The sequence below is a fragment of the Gobio gobio genome (assembly GCF_949357685.1).
Source record: "Gobio gobio genome assembly, chromosome: 3".
NCBI classification, from domain to species: domain Eukaryota; kingdom Metazoa; phylum Chordata; class Actinopteri; order Cypriniformes; family Gobionidae; genus Gobio; species Gobio gobio.
Window position 1 is genome coordinate 1,621,290 of NC_137099.1, and position 20,000 is coordinate 1,641,289.

A 20,000-nucleotide genomic window follows, 5' to 3' on the forward strand; every position below is an offset into this window, starting at 1 on the left:
TGATAAAATGTTTAAAATAATTTTAAAATAATATAAAAATTGTAAAATAATGTTAAAATAACATAAAATGTTTAAAATAATTTTAAAATAAAATGTTTAAAATAGTTTTAAAATAAAATGTTTAAAATAGTTTTTAAATAAAATAAAATGTATAAAATAATTTTAAAATAATATAAAACGTTAAAATAATTGTAAAATAAAATATTTACAATCATTTTTAAATAATATAAAATGTTAAAATAATGTTAAAATAATATAAAACGTTAAAATAATTGTAAAATAAAATGTTTAAAATAATTTTAAAAATAATATAAAATGTTAAAATAATTGCAAAATAATAGAAAAAATGTTTTAAAATAATTTAAAAATAAAATAAAATGTTTAAAATAATTTTAAAATAAATGAGAATCATGAAAGTGTGAACGTGTCATTCAATTATCTACATTATTAACCTTGAATCTCAGCGGGACTTCAAGACACGCCCCTGTCTGCCATTGGTTGAACAAACCCATAGTGGAGTCAAACTCCAAACTCCGCCCCCAAACTCACCTCATTGGTCGAGTCAAGTGTCAGATAAACAAGTGAATGTTTTAAAACAGCGTTTCACCCGAATCAGTGTCTTTATTCTTCTTTCACTGACTATCTGTGCACTTTAAACATCACTAAAGGACTATTACTGACAACTGTGTGTGTGTGTGTGTGTGTGTGTGTGTGTGCACCTTCAGAGCTGCTTTCCTCTTGCGTTCTGTCTGTATTCTCAGGTGGATGGTCAGAAGCGCTGGTGTGTCTCTGCTTCAGATCTCGTGTGTCTCCAGCACAACTGGGAGTCAGAGGCTTTGATTCTGGAGAGGAAACTGTCAGGATCGCTTCGCCCTCGTCCTCCGAGCTGCTCGTGATGGCGTATGTCCTGTGTTTGTGGGCCGGCGGATCCATCACGGAGCTCTGAGGAGATGTGCTTCCGCCTCCATCATCAGCTCCAGTCGTCTTCATGGCTTCTTCCTCAGAGCTGCTGTCCATCATGGCGCTCTGGATGGCCTGAAGCGTGCGAGGCGAGGGCGGCACGTCCTCCTCAGCACCGGAGGAAGGCTTGTCCTCCTCTTCCTCAGTCAGGGGCCGCCACAAGGGCTCCGGTTTTCCTTTAGGCCTCGCTGTACGCTCCCACGGGAAGCTGGAGCCCAGCGCTGGAGCCGCCTGACTGGCCGGAGCGCTGGCTTTCTTCCCAGACCCTGAACAACACAACAACTTTATTTAGCTGTGTCTTAATATGACACTAGATTTAAATTAGCGCAAATTAGCATGTTCCTAACATGTTTTAACACATTGTTAGCATAAATTAGCATGTTGCTAACATGAATTAACACGTTAGCACAAATTAGCAGGTTGCTATCATGTTTTATCATGTGTTAGCATTAATTAACATGTTTCTAGCATTGCTTAACATGAATTAGCATGTTGTTAACATGAATTAACATGTTGTTAACATGAATTAGCATGTTGTTAACATGAATTAGCATGTTGCTAACATGAATTAACACGTTACCACAAATTAGCAGGTTGCTATCATGTTTTATCATGTGTTAGCATTAATTAACATGTTTCTAGCATTGCTTAACATGAATTAGCATGTTGTTAACATGAATTAGCATGTTGTTAACATGGATTATGTTGTTAGCACAAATGAGCATTGTGCTAGCATGTTTTAACATTATTTAATGTTGTTAGCACAAATTAGCAGGTTGCTATCATGTTTTATCATGTTGTTAACATGAATTAGCATGTTGTTAACATGAATTAGCATGTTTGCTAACATGAATTAGCATGTTGTTAACATGAATTAGCATGTTGTTAACATGAATTAGCATTTTGTTAGCATTTTTTAGAATGAATTAGCACGTTTGTTAGCATTGAATTAGCATGTTTTGCTAATATGTTAACATGATTTAACATGTTTTAACATGATTTAACATGTTATTAACATTATTTAGCATTTGTTGTTACCATGAATTACCATGTTGTTAGCATAAATTAGCATTGAATTAACATGTTTTAGCATGAATTAGCACACATTGATAACATTGAATTAGCAAGTTTTGTCAACATGTTTTAACATGTTGATAGCATTATTTAACATTTTGTTAACATGTTTAACATTATTTAACACGTTGTTATCATTATTAAGCATGTTGTTAACACAAATTAACATTTTGCTAGCATGTTTTAACATTAATTAGCACTTTAATAGCATTGAATTAGCATGTTGTTAGCACAAATTAGCATTTTGTTAACATGTTTTAGCATTAATTAGCACACATTGCTAGCATTGAATTAGCATGTTTTATTAACATGTTTTAACATGTTGATAGCATTATTTGGCATTTTGTTAACATGAATTAGCATGTTGTTAGCACAAATTAGCATTTTGTTAACATGTTTTAGCATTAATTAGCACACATTGCTAGCATTGAATTAGCATTTTTTGTTAACATGTTTTAACATGTTGTTAGCATAAATTAGACTTGAATTAGCATGTTTTAACATGAATTAGCACACATCGCTAGCATTGAATTAGCAATGTTTTGTTAACATGTTTTAACATGTTGATAGCATTATTTGGCATTTTGTTAACATGAATTAGCATGTTAGCACAAATTAGAATTTTGTTAACATGTTTTAACATTAATTAGCACACATTGCTAGCATCGAATTAGCATTTTTTGTTAACATGTTTTAAGATGTTGTTAGCATTAAATTAGCATTGAATTAGCATGTTTTAACATGAATTAGCACACATTGCTAACATTGAATTAGCATGTTTTGCTAACGTTTTAACATGATTTAACAAGTTGTTAGCATGAATTAGCATGCTGTTAGCACAAATTACCATTTTGCTAGCATGTTTTAGCTTGAATTAGCACGTTGCAAGCATTGAATTCACATGTTTTGCTTACATGTTTTAACATGTTGTTAGCATGATTTAACATTTTGTTGACATGTTTTAGCATGAATTAGCACACATTGCTAGCACTGAATAAGCATGTTTTGTTAACATGTTTTAACATGTTGATAGCATTATTTAGCATGTTGTTAGCACGAAGGCCCTCTGACCTTTAATGAGGATGTAGTGGGCGGAGTCCTCGGAGGCGAGGCGGCGGATCTCCGTGTGCTGATCGGGGCCCTCGCTGTGCAGCTGCTCCGCTCCTCCAGGGCCGCGGTTGCTCATCTCCTGCTGCACTCCCTCCAGACGCTGGTTCAGTCTGTTCCTCTGCAGGAGCCCCGCCAGCTGATACTGGGAGAACTCGCCTGACCTCTGAGGGAGAGAGGGAGAGAGAGGGAGAGAGAGAGAGGGAGAGAGAGAGAGAGAGAGAGGGAGAGAGAGAGAGAGAGAGAGAGAGAGAGAGAGAGAGAGAGAGCAGGAGTTCAGGAGAGAGAGAGTGAGCGCTACACTGTATCAGTGGTGAGGGTGAGGCATTATTTAGCATTTTGTTACATGATTTAACATGTTGTTAACATGAATTAGCATTTTGTTAACATGAATTAGCATTTTGTTAACATGAATTAGCATGTTGTTTGCATGATTTAACATATTAACATGATTTAGCATTTTGTTTACATGAATTAGCATTCTGTTAGCATTATTTAACATTTTGTTAGCATTCATTAGCATGTTGTTAGCATTATTTAGCATGTTGTTAACATGTTGTTACCATTATTTAGCATTTTGTTAACATGAATTAGCATGTTGTTAGCATTATTTAGCATGTTGTTAACATGAATTAGCATGTTGTTAGCATTATTTAGCATGTTGTTAACATGAATTAGCATGTTGTTAACATTATTTAGCATGTTGTTAACATGAATTAGCATGTTGTTAGCATTATTTAACATTTTGTTAACATGAATTAGCATGTTGTTAGCATTATTTAACATGTTGTTAACATGAATTAACATTTGTTAGCATTTTTAAGCATGTTGTTAACATGAATTAACATGTTAACATGATTTAGCATTTTGTAAACATGAATAAGCATGTTGTTAGCATTATTTAGCATTTTTTTAGCATTCATTAGCATGTTGTTAGCATTATTTAGCATGTTGTTAACATGTTGTTACCATTATTTAGCATTTTGTTAACATGAATTAGCATGTTGTTAGCATTATTTAGCATGTTGTTAACATGAATTAGCATGTTGTTACCATTATTTAGCATGTTGTTAACATGAATTAGCATGTTGTTAGCATTATTTAGCATGTTGTTAACATGAATTAGCATGTTGTTAGCATTATTTAGCATTTTGTTAACATGAATTAGCATGTTGTTAACATTATTTAACATGTTGTTAACATGAATTAGCATGTTGTTAGCATTATTTAGCATTTTGTTAACATGAATTAGCATGTTGTTAGCATTATTTAACATGTTGTTAACATGAATTAGCATGTTGTTAGCATTATTTAGCATTTTGTTAACATGAATTAGCATGTTGTTAGCATTATTTAACATGTTGTTAACATGAATTAACATGTTGTTAGCATTATTTAGCATTTTGTTAACATGAATTAACATTTGTTAGCATTATTAAGCATGTTGTTAACATGAATTAACATGTTAACATGATTTAGCATTTTGTAAACATGAATAAGCATGTTGTTAGCATTATTTAGCATTTTGTTAGCATTCATTAGCATGTTGTTAGCATTATTTAGCATGTTGTTAACATGTTGTTACCATTATTTAGCATTTCGTTAACATGAATTAGCATGTTGTTAGCATTATTTAGCATTTTGTTAACATGTTGTTACCATTATTTAGCATTTTGTAAACATGAATAAGCATGTTGTTAGCATTATTTAGCATTTTGTTAACATGAATTAGCATGTTGTTAGCATTATTTAGCATGTTGTTAACATGAATTAGCATGTTGTTAACATTATTTAGCATGTTGTTAACATGAATTAGCATGTTGTTAGCATTATTTAGCATGTTGTTAACATGAATTAGCATGTTGTTAGCATTATTTAACATTTTGTTAACATGAATTAGCATGTTGTTAGCATTATTTAACATGTTGTTAACATGAATTAACATTTGTTAGCATTTTTAAGCATGTTGTTAACATGAATTAACATGTTAACATGATTTAGCATTTTGTAAACATGAATAAGCATGTTGTTAGCATTATTTAGCATTTTGTTAGCATTCATTAGCATGTTGTTAGCATTATTTAGCATGTTGTTAACATGTTGTTACCATTATTTAGCATTTTGTTAACATGAATTAGCATGTTGTTAGCATTATTTAGCATGTTGTTAACATGAATTAGCATGTTGTTACCATTATTTAGCATGTTGTTAACATGAATTAGCATGTTGTTAGCATTATTTAGCATGTTGTTAACATGAATTAGCATGTTGTTAGCATTATTTAGCATTTTGTTAACATGAATTAGCATGTTGTTAGCATTATTTAACATGTTGTTAACATGAATTAGCATGTTGTTAGCATTATTTAGCATTTTGTTAACATGAATTAGCATGTTGTTAGCATTATTTAACATGTTGTTAACATGAATTAGCATGTTGTTAGCATTATTTAGCATTTTGTTAACATGAATTAGCATGTTGTTAGCATTATTTAACATGTTGTTAACATGAATTAACATGTTGTTAGCATTATTTAGCATTTTGTTAACATGAATTAACATTTGTTAGCATTATTAAGCATGTTGTTAACATGAATTAACATGTTAACATGATTTAGCATTTTGTAAACATGAATAAGCATGTTGTTAGCATTATTTAGCATTTTGTTAGCATTCATTAGCATGTTGTTAGCATTATTTAGCATGTTGTTAACATGTTGTTACCATTATTTAGCATTTCGTTAACATGAATTAGCATGTTGTTAGCATTATTTAGCATTTTGTTAACATGTTGTTACCATTATTTAGCATTTTGTAAACATGAATAAGCATGTTGTTAGCATTATTTAGCATTTTGTTAACATGAATTAGCATGTTGTTAGCATTATTTAGCATTTTGTTAACATGAATAAGCATGTTGTTAGCATTATTTAGCATTTTGTTAACATGAATAAGCATGTTGTTAGCATTATTTAAGATTTTGTTAACATGAATTAGCATGTTGTTAGCGTTATTTAGCATTTTGTTAACATGAATTAGCATGTTGTTAGCATTATTTAGCATTTTGTTAGCATGAATTAGCATGTTGTTAGCACCTACCTCTGGGGGTTTATGGTACAGTGTGCGTCGCCTCTTGTTGAATTCCTTCATTTCTTTCAAGATTTCGTGCTTGATCTCCGGAGGCATGAGGGAAAACTCCTCAGAGTTGATGTCTACAGAGTTAGGGTTGTCATAGATCTCTTCCTGAACAACACACACAACATAGAAAGCATCTACAAGCAGTTATATGCAGCAATTAACATCGGTAAAGCAGCTTAGACACTGTATTTTGAAAAACGCTCAATAAAAAAAACGCTTTAACATGAACTACCATGTTGCTAGCATTAATTAGTATGTTGTTAGCATTATCTAACATGTTTTAACACAAATTAGCATGTTGTTAGCATGTTTTAGCACAAATTAGCATGTTGTTAGCATGATTTAAAATGTTTGTTAGCATGATTTTGCATTTTTTAGCACAAATTAGCATGTTTGTTAGCATGATTAAGTCATTTTTTAACACAAATTAGCATGTTGTTAACATGATTTAGCATTTTTTAACACAAATTAGCATGTTTATTAGCATGATCTAGCATTTTTAACACAAATTAGCATGTTGGTTAGCATGATTTTGCTTTTTTTAAACACAAATTAGCATGTTGTTAGCATGATTTAGCATTTTTAACACAAATTAGCATGTTTGTTATCATGATTTTGCATTTTTTAACACAAATTAGCATGTTTGTTAGCATTATTTAGCATGTTTTAACACAAATTAGCATGTTTGTTAGCATTTTTTAACACAAATTAGCATGTTTGTTAACATGATTTAGCATTTTTAAACACAAATTAGCATGTTTGTTAACATTATTTTGCATGTTTTAACATAAATTAAGCATGTTTTGTTAATTTTTTTTTACCATAGACTGACATGTTGATAACATGTTTTAACACGATGTTAGCATTATTTAGCATTTTGCTAGCATGAATTAGCATTTTGTTAACATGTTTCAACACATTGTTAGCACTAATTAGCATTTTGATAGCATTTTTTAACATGTTAACATGAATTAGCATTTTGCTAGCATTATTTTGCATGTTTTGCTAACATGATTTAACATGTTTCTAACATTAGTTTGCATGTTTTAGCACACATTTGCATTTTAACTTGATTTAACATGTTTGTTAGCATGAATTAGCAAGGTAACATTTTGATAGCATGTTTTGACATGTTGCTAGCATGGATTTGCTAGCATCATCATTTAACATGATGCTATAATGATGTAGCATGTTTGGTGGCATGTTTTAACATAAATTAACATGTTGCTAACATGTTTTAACATGTTGCTAGCATTAATTAGCATGTTGTTACCAAACTGGAAACATTGTTTTACAACTTAGTAATTCATGTTAACAAACATGCTAATGAAATGGGGTAACATCATGTTAAAACACGATTTGGCAATTGTTAGCCTGTTTTAACATGATGTTAGTACAAATTAGCATGTTTTGCTAGCATGAATTAGGTTTTTTTATGCTGGCACGAATTAGCAACTTTTACTAGCACGAATTATCATGTTTTGCTAGCATAAATTAGCATTTTTGCTAGCACGAATTAGCATGTTTTGCTAACATGAATTAGCATGTTTTGCTAGCATGAATTAGAATGTTTTGTTAGCACGAATTAACATGTTTTGTTAGCACGAATTAACAGGTTTTGCTGGCATGAATTAACATGTTTTGATGGCATGAATTAACATGTTTTGATGGCATGAATTAGCATGTTTTGCTGGCATGAATTAACATGTTTTGCTGGCATGAATTAACATGTTTTGATGGCATGAATTAACATGTTTTGATGGCATGAATTAACATGTTTTGATGGCATGAATTAACATGTTTTGATGGCATGAATTAGCATGTTTTGCTGGCATGAATTAACATGTAACATGTTTTGATGGCAGGAATTAACATGTTTTGATGGCATGAATTAACATGTTTTGATGGCATGAATTAACATGTTTTGCTGGCATGAATTAACATGTTTTGATGGCATGAATTAACATGTTTTGATGGCATGAATTAACATGTTTTGCTGGCATTAATTAACATGTTTTGCTGGCATGAATTAACATGTTTTGATGGCATGAATTAGCATGTTTTGCTGGCATGAATTAACATGTTTTGATGGCATGAATTAACATGTTTTGATGGCATGAATTAGCATGTTTTGCTGGCATGAATTAACATGTTTTGCTGGCATGAATTAACATGTTTTGATGGCATGAATTAACATGTTTTGATGGCATGAATTAACATGTTTTGATGGCATGAATTAACATGTTTTGATGGCATGAATTAGCATGTTTTGCTGGCATGAATTAACATGTAACATGTTTTGATGGCAGGAATTAACATGTTTTGATGGCATGAATTAACATGTTTTGATGGCATGAATTAACATGTTTTGCTGGCATGAATTAACATGTTTTGATGGCATGAATTAACATGTTTTGATGGCATGAATTAACATGTTTTGCTGGCATTAATTAACATGTTTTGCTGGCATGAATTAACATGTTTTGATGGCATGAATTAACATGTTTTGCTGGCATGAATTAACATGTTTTGATGGCATGAATTAACATGTTTTGATGGCATGAATTAACATGTTTTGATGGCATGAATTAACATGTTTTGCTGGCATTAATTAACATGTTTTGCTGGCATGAATTAACATGTTTTGATGGCACGAATTAACATGTTTTGATGGCACGAATTAACATGTTTTGATGGCACGAATTAACATGTTTTGATGGCATGAATTAACATGTTTTGATGGCATGAATTAACATGTTTTGATGGCATGAATTAACATGTTTTGATGGCATGAATTAACATGTTTTGATGGCATGAATTAACATGTTTTGCTGGCATGAATTAACATGTTTTGATGGCACGAATTAACATGTTTTGATGGCACGAATTAACATGTTTTGATGGCATGAATTAGCATGTTTTGCTAACATGAATTAGCATGTTTTGCTAGCATGAATTAGCATGTTTTTCTAGCATGAATTAGCATGTTTTGCTAGCATGAATTAGCATGTTTTTCTAGCATGAATTAGCATGTTTTGCTAGCATGAATTAGCATGTTTATTGAAGCGCTGCGCTCACCTGTAGGCTGCTGTAGGTCTGCAGTGAAGCGTCTCCGTCTCGTTCCTCCTCTGAACTACACACACACACACACACACACAGATGAAGACTCTTTCCTCCTCCTCATCTCCTGCTGTTTAGCGGGATCTCACCTGCTCTGGTCTCTGTCCTCCTCTGGAGGGAGCGCCGGTAGAGCGTACATGTCCTCCTGATCATCTCTCCGGACGGACGGCAGGCTAGGGGCCGGCTCCTGACTGAAGAGAGAGAGAGAGAGAGAGAGAGAGAGAGAGAGAGAGAGAGAGAGAGAGAGAGAGAGAAAGAATGAACAGAGGTGGACAAACTACACAACTCCATTACTTGAGTAAAAGTTAAAGTACTATTGGTTAAGTATTACTCTGTTACAAGTGAAAGTTGTAAATATAGATTTTTACTTAAGTAAAAGTACAGAAGTACTTGCGTTTAAAAGTACAAAAGTATCGCTCTTATCAAAGTCAAAATCATACTAGAAAAGAAAGTTTTCTACATTGTGTTTATTTGACAGGATTATGTAAAGACATATTTCTGAAAGGACTTCAGTTAACATTATTAGCCCAACTACGTTTGTGCATGCTAACTAACATCATTGTCGAACGTTAGCTATGCGTTAGCGCTGTATCCACAAGGCTATGGCAACTTGGCGGGTAAATCTATAAAAAAAAAAATTTGACCGACCATATTTCATACCAGTGTTTATTTTGACAGCAAATTTTGATATAGTTTTAGTCAGTCTTTTGACTAAAACATTTTAGACATTGGTCGGCCAGTTTTTAACGCGCCCCTTCAAAATAAAAAAACGAACCCGAGGCATTATTTTAAAATGACGCTTTTACGCCTGCCGATTTATGCGCCGGTGTGCACACTCACATTGGCGCCCTTTGTTTAGTCACGAGGCGTTTAACATCGGCGATAAACGCACGAGAAAATCGTCCCGGTGTGAACAGGCCTTTAGTCTAGTTTTAATTTACTATAATAAGATGTTAGTAGAATTAGTAGAACTAAACTGCAGTACTTGTGGTCTGGCGTCTGAGAGGCAGCTTTCTGTGGGCGCTTTCAGGTCGTCGCACTTTTTCAGTCTTATCAGGGGCGCAACTATCCAGTGCCAGAGGGGTATGCAGCAACAATTTTGGCCCCCCCCCCAATAACAAATAGTTATTAATAGGCTAATAACAAACATAAAAATAAACATTCGTTTGAAAGTAATTAAAGAGGAAATTATGAGTTAAGCAATATCATATGAGCAAGAGTGCTATTTTCCAGAGCCTATATCAGCACGATATTAATTTTATACAACATTTCAAGTTGTCATTTTTTACAGTTTTGCTCTATTTTTCCAACAAAAATAGATTCAAACAAAGTAAAGGTTTCGTTCTCGAATAATTCACCGTTTTTGAACAGGTTAGAACGAATTAGTTGATGATTCTAGAATCCACTCACGCTGTCAAATATACTGGCAGTTTATAGTTTCATAGGCCTGGAATAATTTCATATTTCTATAATTAAAATATTATATTTAGAACATAAATCTAAAAATCTCATGACATTATTTAGGCAATTGTAATTACAGTGTAAGTGGATTTTGATAAATGGTAAGATGGATTTTGTTGATACTGATTTCATTTCATTCTTATGGTGCGTTCACACTGGACGCGATTCGCGCGAGTGATTTACATGTTAAGTCAATGCAAAGACGCGAAATGGCATTCTGCGGCGCGATTCACGCGATTGAGGTGGCGAGATTCACACGATTGAGGCGGCGAGATTAGCGCGATTGAGGCGGCGAGATTCACGCAATTGAGGCAGCGAGATTAGCGCAATTGAGGCGGCGAGATTCACACGATTGAGGCGGCGAGATTCACACGATTGAGGCGGCGAGATTCACACGATTGAGGCGGCGAGATTAGCGCGATTGAGGCGGCGAGATTCACGCAATTGAGGCGGCGAGATTAGCGCAATTGAGGCGGCGAGATTCACGCAATTGAGGCGGCAAGATTAGCGCGATTGAGGCGGCAAAATTAGCGCGATTGAGGCGGCGAGATTCACGCAATTGAGACGGCAAGATTAGCGCGATTGAGGCGGCGAGATTCACACGATTGAGGCGGTGAGATTCACACGATTGAGGCGGCGAGATAAGCGCGTTTGAGGCAGCGCGATTAGCGCGATTGAGGCGGCGCGATTAGCGCGATTGAGGCGGCGAGATTCGCGCGATTCGCACGATTGAGTCAGCGCGAAGGACGCAAATTGAGCGTTTTGAACGCGCGATTCGCGCAAATCGCAGGAATCGCGCGAAACGCTCAAGTTGAAAAATCGGAACTTTGGCGGATATTTTGCGCCGCGTTAACCAATCAGGAGCTTGCTCTAGTAGTGACAACAATGAGGAGAAAATCTGTATATTAATATCTGGTTCAGACAATATGATTATCACTGTGATAACATTAAATGACATGAAACACAACACAGTCTCTTTTTGTTAAATGCAAGTTTATGTTTGATCAATAATACAAAAGTATAAGTAAAAGCTATAATAAGCTACACATGAAATAAAGCAAACAATTCACTCAAACATTCAAAGTCAGTGCTAGTCGGCTAACGTTACAACTGCAGCATACAGTTATAGCCTAAAAATATAAAGTAATGAAACTTCTCTTTGCCTTCAGTCTAAACGATTTGCCAGGGAACAAATTATAGATCCATGAGAGCAAAGATCGGCCGTTACAAGACGAATTATATCTGGAGCCGCCACAGAGACATCAGAGCCAGCGGCAGAAGAACTGGCTGAGGAAAGGCTGATCTCACCGGGTTAATGAGCGCCGCTGATCCACTGGAGCTCACAACTCCCAAAACACCACATCACATGTTCAAATAGGCACTCTTTATATAAATAAACCACACATTTGAGCTTTAAACTACTACATTATCGACTGAAAAAGTCTTTTGTCACACATTAACAGTAGATTTTAACAAAAAAAGACGTGTAAACACAGCCCATGTCAGACATTTCTCAACGAGACGAGCCGCTGACAGAAGCTCCGCCCATGAGGAGAATCACGTCTGTTGTGCAGTGAATGTCAAGCGCGATTTGCGCGATCGAAGAGAGTAAACTCAAAATGTTCAAGCGTCCACCTTCGCGCGAATCGCGTCCGGTGTGAACGCCACATTATAACAGTCATAGTGTATCGCGGTAAATAGTGTAATGACTTAAAATGATGGTCAACGATATGTAATTTAACTTTATAAGAGGTGTGCCCTAAAAAGTAAGCATGCAATTTTGCGAACACCAAGGAAAGAGTGCGTTCTTTAGTCTGTTTGGATACTTCAAACACAAGTTTGCACTGCCTGTTTGGTTTACCTGTTTAGCCTACACGTTAAACGCGTGCATTGTTTCAGACTCATAGCGCACGTCCTCGATTTACCATATAAGCGTGTGTTCTTAACGTGTGCTCTGGGGTCACGGAAAACACGCGTCGGTTTTTTAAATATCAAATCACGCGTCGAGGACGTGCGCTTTGATATTGTTAGGGTTAAGTTGTGTTGGTTGGTGTTTTGGTTTTCTCTTTTCGTTGCAGGTCTTGTGATTGGGATCTGTTTTAAGCATGGAGCAAGAGGGTGTCTCGTTCAGGAGCAGTTTGCCATGCGCTCTTATCCTTTGTTTTGTTGTATTGTACAGTTCATTCTTGGTCATAGCTTTATTTGTTGCATCCATTCACGCGCACCTCATACTGATTGTCTTACTGATATTAACTTTTTATTATGTTATTCTGTTTAATAAATACTTTGTTTGGAAAAGTTCCGCTTTGTCGTCTCCCTTTATGTTGCACCGTTGAGCCGGGTGTAACAATATAAAACCTGCATCAGAAACGCGTGTTTTCCTTGACCCCAAAGCGCACCTTATAAAAACGCACATTTTTGTGGTAAGGACACCCGTTTTGCTGTCAAATCGCACGCTTTTGACGTGTCAATGCGCAATCAGACGCCCGCCCAAGCGTATATGAACACTTTGGCTCGCCACCGGAATTATGGAATCTAATGAGGGCGCCTACTCTAGCCTGTTAGTCCTCTAAAATGTTATATAATATTGAGGAAATACAGAAATTACATATAGAAAATACCACAAAAAAATTTCACAACATCGTTTTGGCGCCCCCATGCGCCGCATATAGCGCATACCCACTTTTTGCGCCACTGAGTCTTATCCACGTCTGCTCTTCTGAATTTTAATTTTTAAATATGCTTTGGTTGCGTCTGGGAACTGCCGCCTTCTATTTTGCCATCAATTTATTGGTGTTCAAAAAATACTTGGAAATCATTGAACTTCATGTGATCCTACAAGAGTGATTACTGATAGGCTGTCTGCGAAAAAAAAGAAAAAGATTCACGTTTTAAAGAAGAAAAAAAAATCCTCCTCTGACTTTCAAAGCGGCTACGACTTTCTACTTCAAGGGCCTTGATAGAAATGTAGTGGAGTAAAAAGTCATAAGTTTCCAGAAAAAATACTACTCAAGGAAAGTACAGATACTCAAAAAGTGTACTTAAAGGGTTAGTTCAGCCAAAACTGTAGATTGTGTCATTAATGACTGAGCCTCATGTGGTTGGACACCCGTCAGACCTCCGTTCATCTTCAGACACAAATGAAGATATTTTAGTGTAAATCTGATGCTCTGAAAGGCCTCCATTGGCTCAACTTTACACTCTCAAGACCCTTAAAAGACACTAAAGACTAAAGTTACAAAGTCCATCTCACTACAGCGGCTCTACAATAACTTTATGAAGACGAGAATAGTTTCTGTGCACAAAAAAACCCTAAATAACGACTTATATAGTGATGACCGATTTCAAAACACAGCATCATGAAGCTTCGAAGCGTTATGAATCAGTGAGTCGATTCATGATTTGGATCGCATGTCAAATCACTGAAATACGTGACTTTGGCGATCCAAACCGCTGAATCGACTCACTGATTCATAACGCTTCAAACTGTTGAATCGACTCACTGATTCATAACGCTCTGAACCGCTGAATAGACTCACTGATTCATAACGCTCTGAACCGCTGAATCGACTCAATGATTCATAACGCTTCAAACCACTGAATCGACTCACTGATTCATAACGCTTCAAACCACTGAATCGACTCACTGATTCATAATGCTCCAAATCACTGAATCGACTCACTGATTCATAATGATCCAAACCACTGAATCGACTCACTGATTCATAACGCTTCAAACCGCTGAATCGACTCATTGATTCATAACGCTCTGAACCGCTGAATCGACTCACTGAGTCATAACGCTCTGAAGCTTCATGATGCTGTGTTTTGAAACTGCTTTGCTTTGGTCTTTTGCTGTTATTGTTGTTGGCCAATGGGAGTGTGCGAGCTTCATCATGGTTTCACCGGTATCTGTGGTTTCTCCACGGGGTTTGCAGCTTTTCGATGACGTTCGCGTCGGGTAATTACGTCACTTAATAACGTTCCCATGGCAACAGGGGGAAATGGCGGCTCTTGTGTGAAGTAAACGAAAATTTTTCCACTTTCTGCTAATATATGTGACTTTTTTGCGACGAAAATGCGGGGCTAGCCTCGCATATTTTGCACGTGGAAATAGGCAATTTATGCTGCGTATTTGAAAAAACGCAGCCCTTGCATTAATATATATAAGGCTCTTACCTGGGCTGGCCCAGCGCTGCTCTGATGGCCTGTCTCTTGAGGAGCGTCCGCAGCAGCTTCTCATTGGTCAGTCTGGACTCGCGGCTCAGCTCCTCCCTCCGCTGCCTCCGGATGGCCTGGCCGTGTGCAGATGGGGGTTATTATGGAGTGGCGTTACCGTGGCGATCGTGTCTCAGATGTAAAGCTCACCAGCGTCTGCTTCTTGAGCAGCGGCGCGTCTCCGTCGAACACAAACACGGGTCTGATGCGGAAGAACAGCAGCTTACAGAGCCGGTGGAAGAGCGTGAGGAGATGAGCGTTCTGGACCGCATTCCCGCCGCGATCCCGCACGCCTTTGACCGCCTGATTGAGCCAGATACTGATGTCTGGGACCGGGGTCATGGATACAACGGAATCACTTCAGAATCAGAACCAGGACATTATGATATCATGTCAGCGGCTGTGCCGCCCCATACTCCACAAACTGAGATGATCTGTGTTAGGGATAGGGATGCGCGGTATACCGGTACTGGAAAAATACCGGTATATATTTTAATTTCAAACGGTACGATATCGTGATTTTGCTCATTTCGGTATATGCTGCTGTTCCGAAGTTCACAGCTAGGTGGCAGCGCGCTACCCAAACTGACGCGAAACCGGCAAATGTGGCAACAGAACAAGATGAATACAGCAGTTGAATCTCACTCAACACGCACAAAACTCATTAATAAAGACAGGAGTAGACGTGAAATGTGGAATTACTTTGCTTATAAAACTGCTGAGGAACCATCAAACCTTGCCAAGCATCGTCACTTCATTCCTGACTTGTAAGACATTAAGAGATCGACAGGTGAGTGCATAATTCTAACCATCTAATTTAGACATTTTTTCTTTTAACACTGATTAACGCACATACATAAGATCATATCGTTTAAATATAAAGAAATCTCCAGCGTTCGTTTCAACCAGTGACGTTTAGACCTCATAATATTTGCACGCATACTATTGCACTATTTACATCTGCGAAAGACAAAACTGACTGTGTTTATGTGACTACTCACTAAAGATTGACATTTTTTATATAATTTTGTGTATTTGACTGAGGAAAAACAACTTAATTTGGAATGCGCAAGCTCTTTTGGCTTGTGTGTGTGTGTGTTTGTTGTTGGCATGAGCGCAAAGAAAACTCTCTCAAAGAGCTCTCATCCCATATGTATTACGAGATGCTCTAAAATCGCTTGCATGTTCAAATTGGCGAGGTTTAAAAAGACGTGGGCAGTGATTTCCGTTAGCTGTCCCGCAACGGAAGCGAAAGCGTTGAATCTGAGCGCGCAAATTGCTTTTATAGTGCAGGTGCGATGTCTTTTCAAGCCAGAAGCAATGGAGACGCGCAGTAATGCTGATGAAGTAATGAAATTACTTACAAAAAAGTTTCCAAATGACTGATTGATGTGATAATCTTTGTTGATTAATTTAATAATAAACATTTGCGGTAATTTCCCGCTTCATAAACCCAAAACTTGCGAGAGTGACTAAAATTATGCGCAATACCCGCATCAAAATTCAGACCCTGTATGGTATCGATTTAATATCGGTACTTCGGTATTAGATTGTGGTACCGTACCGAAGACAAAATTGTGGTATCGAGCCATCCCTAGTTAGGGATGCCACAATTCTCAATATAATATTGAGCCGTTCGGTGCGGCCTTCACGGTTCAATACGCGCTTGTGAATTGCGGTTTTTCGGTTTTGCATTTAATTAAGTATTTTTCTAAAAATTCTATCATTTGCCTCCATCCCAATACTGAACAACGACATACATTCACATCACAGGTCAGTGGTGGAGTTATACTCACGGAACACTATAGATATTCACAATCCCCAAAGTTCATTATTTGCATGCGTTTTACAGCCTTGCTGGCGTGTGCGCGGTTTTAACATGCGCTTTTCCGAGTGCGCACTAAACGCTTGTCAAACACGTGATTACTGGACTAAGTAGTCGTCTGACTGCGCTAATACTGTCAAATACACACTAGGTTTACATAAACACAGTTGGTTATGTCTAAAGTCAAAGTTAAATCACGTATATTAGATGCGTGCAGGTCTTTAATTGACAGCGGCGCAGTCTGCTGCTGTCCAGCTCTGAGCTGCCACTGTAAATCTTTATATATATATATATATTATCCTATATTATATTATACAATACACTAGGAATGTGTACAAGGGTTTTTTAAGTAAAGTTTTAAGTTTAAGTAAAGTTTTTCAATTCTTTTAATTAAAATGAAAGAGTATTGCAATAAAAAATAGTCTTTTTTCTCCTTAACGTCTTGCTGTTTCTGTCGCTTAAGAATAGAATAACAAAAAACTGATGTGACAAGCCATCAGAACCGAACCGAAAACCGTGGTTAAAAACCGAGGTATGTATTGAACCGTGGACTAACTGTATTGTTGCATCCCTAATCTGTGTATTCTGAGCCCTTTCTATCAGAACCAGCATTAACTTCTTGAGCAGTTTGAGCTCCAGTAGCTCGTCTTTCGGGGGTGGGACTTGGCGCTGAACATGCTGATTGGTTGAGCTCACGCAGCATTTTATTTCAACCAGCATTTTCAAAAGTCTTTTGCCAGGTTCGTTCTGCGTTCAGTAAATATCAGTCTTGCTCTTTCCATCCGATGGCGTGCGTTCGTCTCTGCAATCTCACGCTCAATGTCCGTTATATCTGATAATAACATACGCTGTCTTATTTTAAATCTAGCTTTACGAGCTCTCAGAATACGCTTTAGTATCAGTGCTCATCTCTTTTCCGCCGTTTTGTGAATTACATCTTTAGTAAACCAATACATAACTAGCAAAAGCAGCACTGCTTGAATCTCCTCCACTTGTTAGGGGTCAAGCACTGAAGGCTCCTATTGAAATCGTTTCTTATTATTATTATTCCGCCATTGAAATCTATGGCAGCCCATAGAACCGTTTGCGGGAAAGTTATAAAATTTGGTACACAGATAGAGAACTGGCCCAACATTAACCACACCAATTTTGGAGTCTCTAATCCAATCCCTCTAGCGCCACCACCTGTCCAAAGTTTCACTCATGTTTATGCTAATAACGTTTTCCGTTATGGGAATTTTCCCGCCATTTTGAATTTTCCGTAAAACCTACTTTTGCGAACTCCTCCTAGGCTGTTGCTCTGATTTTCACAAAAATTTAACCAGATCATCTTCAGACCATGCTGACAAAAAAGTATGGAATTCAAGTTGATTTGTCAAATCGTATTTGATGAATGCGCGAACAAATTTTACGTAGTGGTTGCGAAAATACACTTTCCTCGCTTTATCTCCGCAACGCTTTATCGTATTCAAACCAAACTTGGTGCGTGTCATCACAAGCATGACCTGAGGCAGCATGCAGTGTTTCGGCACAGCGCCACCTACTGGTCTGGAGATACGAAAAATGGCTATTTTTCTCGTTAGATTCGGGACGCCATGCCGAGTCGACTGATATCCAATTTTACCATATCGGCCATTTTAACTGTCAGCCATTTTGAATTATTTGCTAAAATGCTGTATTTTATGAACACATGAACGGATTGTTACGAAACTCGGTATGGGTCATCAGCACGATGCCCTGAAGGAGCCTGAGACGTTTCGAAACAGCGCCACCTAGTGGATTTTTTTCTTCAAATGTTTATAACTTTGGGTGTGATTGACTTATTTTCATGGGAGTAACTTTTTTTGTCTCCTGAAACCTTGCCGAGTTCAACGATACCAGACTTGCCAGGTTTCGGCGTATGGTTTGTGCAGCGTTGTAATGTAGCGCTTAAAAAACGTTAGCTGATATCTTCGAAACCGCTAGTCCGATCGAGACGAAACCAGCGTCAGAAGTTCAGAAACATAGGTCGATAGGTAAACGCTAATGCCCAAATGTCAAAATATTGATAGTAAGGGGGAGTAAAATCCAATCAAAGTCAGGTGTCAGTCATTTTTTTACGTGTTTTCTCGTATAAATGTCTATAACTCCAAAACGAAATAAGATTGACACACACATGTATGGGCTCACTCCAAAGACACATAAAAAAGTGGTAGGATTGTGCCTCTTGGTGGCGCTATAATAGAACAAAACATGAAATTCCCATAGACTACACTGCATTTTTTGCATTTTTTGTCTTTTTGCCTAAAATCATCTTAAAATGTGTTGAATTGCTCATTGCTGCAGTTGGTCTGACACTGTCAGCCATTTTGTAACTGAACTAACACAAACATATATTTCTTTATGTATGTAATGGATTACCATAATTGTATGTATTCAAATTTATTGGAATACATATCCATAAAAATATGTATTAATATTTATTATATAAGCTATTCGAATTGCTGCAGCTAAACACTTATGTTAATTAGGGGTTAGTAATATTAACGTTAACGTATATCTGTGTTCAGCTATTATAGTGCAATAAAATATTACACTTTATTGTATTACAATTCTAACTTTGCCATCATCTCGTAAAATAAAGCAGTCAGCGTTATCTGCCCGAATAAGTTATGTGTGTATTTTATTTCCTAATTGAGCAACATCTATTTCAGACTCTTTAAAGTTTGTTTCCATAAGTGTTATGTCTGCCGTGTTATTTATTTAATAATCGTTTAAATCATTAACTGCTTCAAAGTGTCTGCTGTTAACAAAATCATTGTTGAAACATTTGCAGTTCGCCTGCTGTATGAATAAAAACAATATTACAGCACAACACAACAGTACGATGCAATTTCGGGTCACGTTTTCAAATCATAAAAGTGCACGCTTTGAATATGAACGTCATTTTTAATAAGCTGGGGAAATTCCTGACTTTAAACGAGTAGCTATTTACATGTTTAGGACGTTTGTGTTGTTTACAGGGAGACTTCAGACATAAAAACGCTGACTCAGTGTTCATCAGTGTTACTCACTGGTCATAATGTTATGCCTGATGGGTGTATAAGCAGTGAGTAAAG

General features: G+C 36.6%; 1 protein-coding gene across 2 annotated transcripts in view; it reads right to left on the reverse strand.

Annotated features, from left to right (window-relative positions):
- ercc5 (excision repair cross-complementation group 5) overlaps positions 1-20,000 on the reverse strand; it is a 30,778-nt gene that overhangs the window by 10,073 nt on the left and 705 nt on the right. For both annotated transcript variants that reach the window (XM_079812318.1, XM_079812317.1), the window contains exons 3-9: positions 15,228-15,403; positions 15,039-15,154; positions 9,488-9,589; positions 9,357-9,411; positions 6,240-6,383; positions 3,106-3,307; positions 720-1,226 (exon numbers count right to left, since the gene is read on the reverse strand). In XM_079812318.1, coding sequence (XP_079668444.1) covers positions 720-1,226; positions 3,106-3,307; positions 6,240-6,383; positions 9,357-9,411; positions 9,488-9,589; positions 15,039-15,154; positions 15,228-15,403 — 1,302 coding nt within the window. The remainder of the gene's footprint in view (positions 1-719; positions 1,227-3,105; positions 3,308-6,239; positions 6,384-9,356; positions 9,412-9,487; positions 9,590-15,038; positions 15,155-15,227; positions 15,404-20,000) is intronic.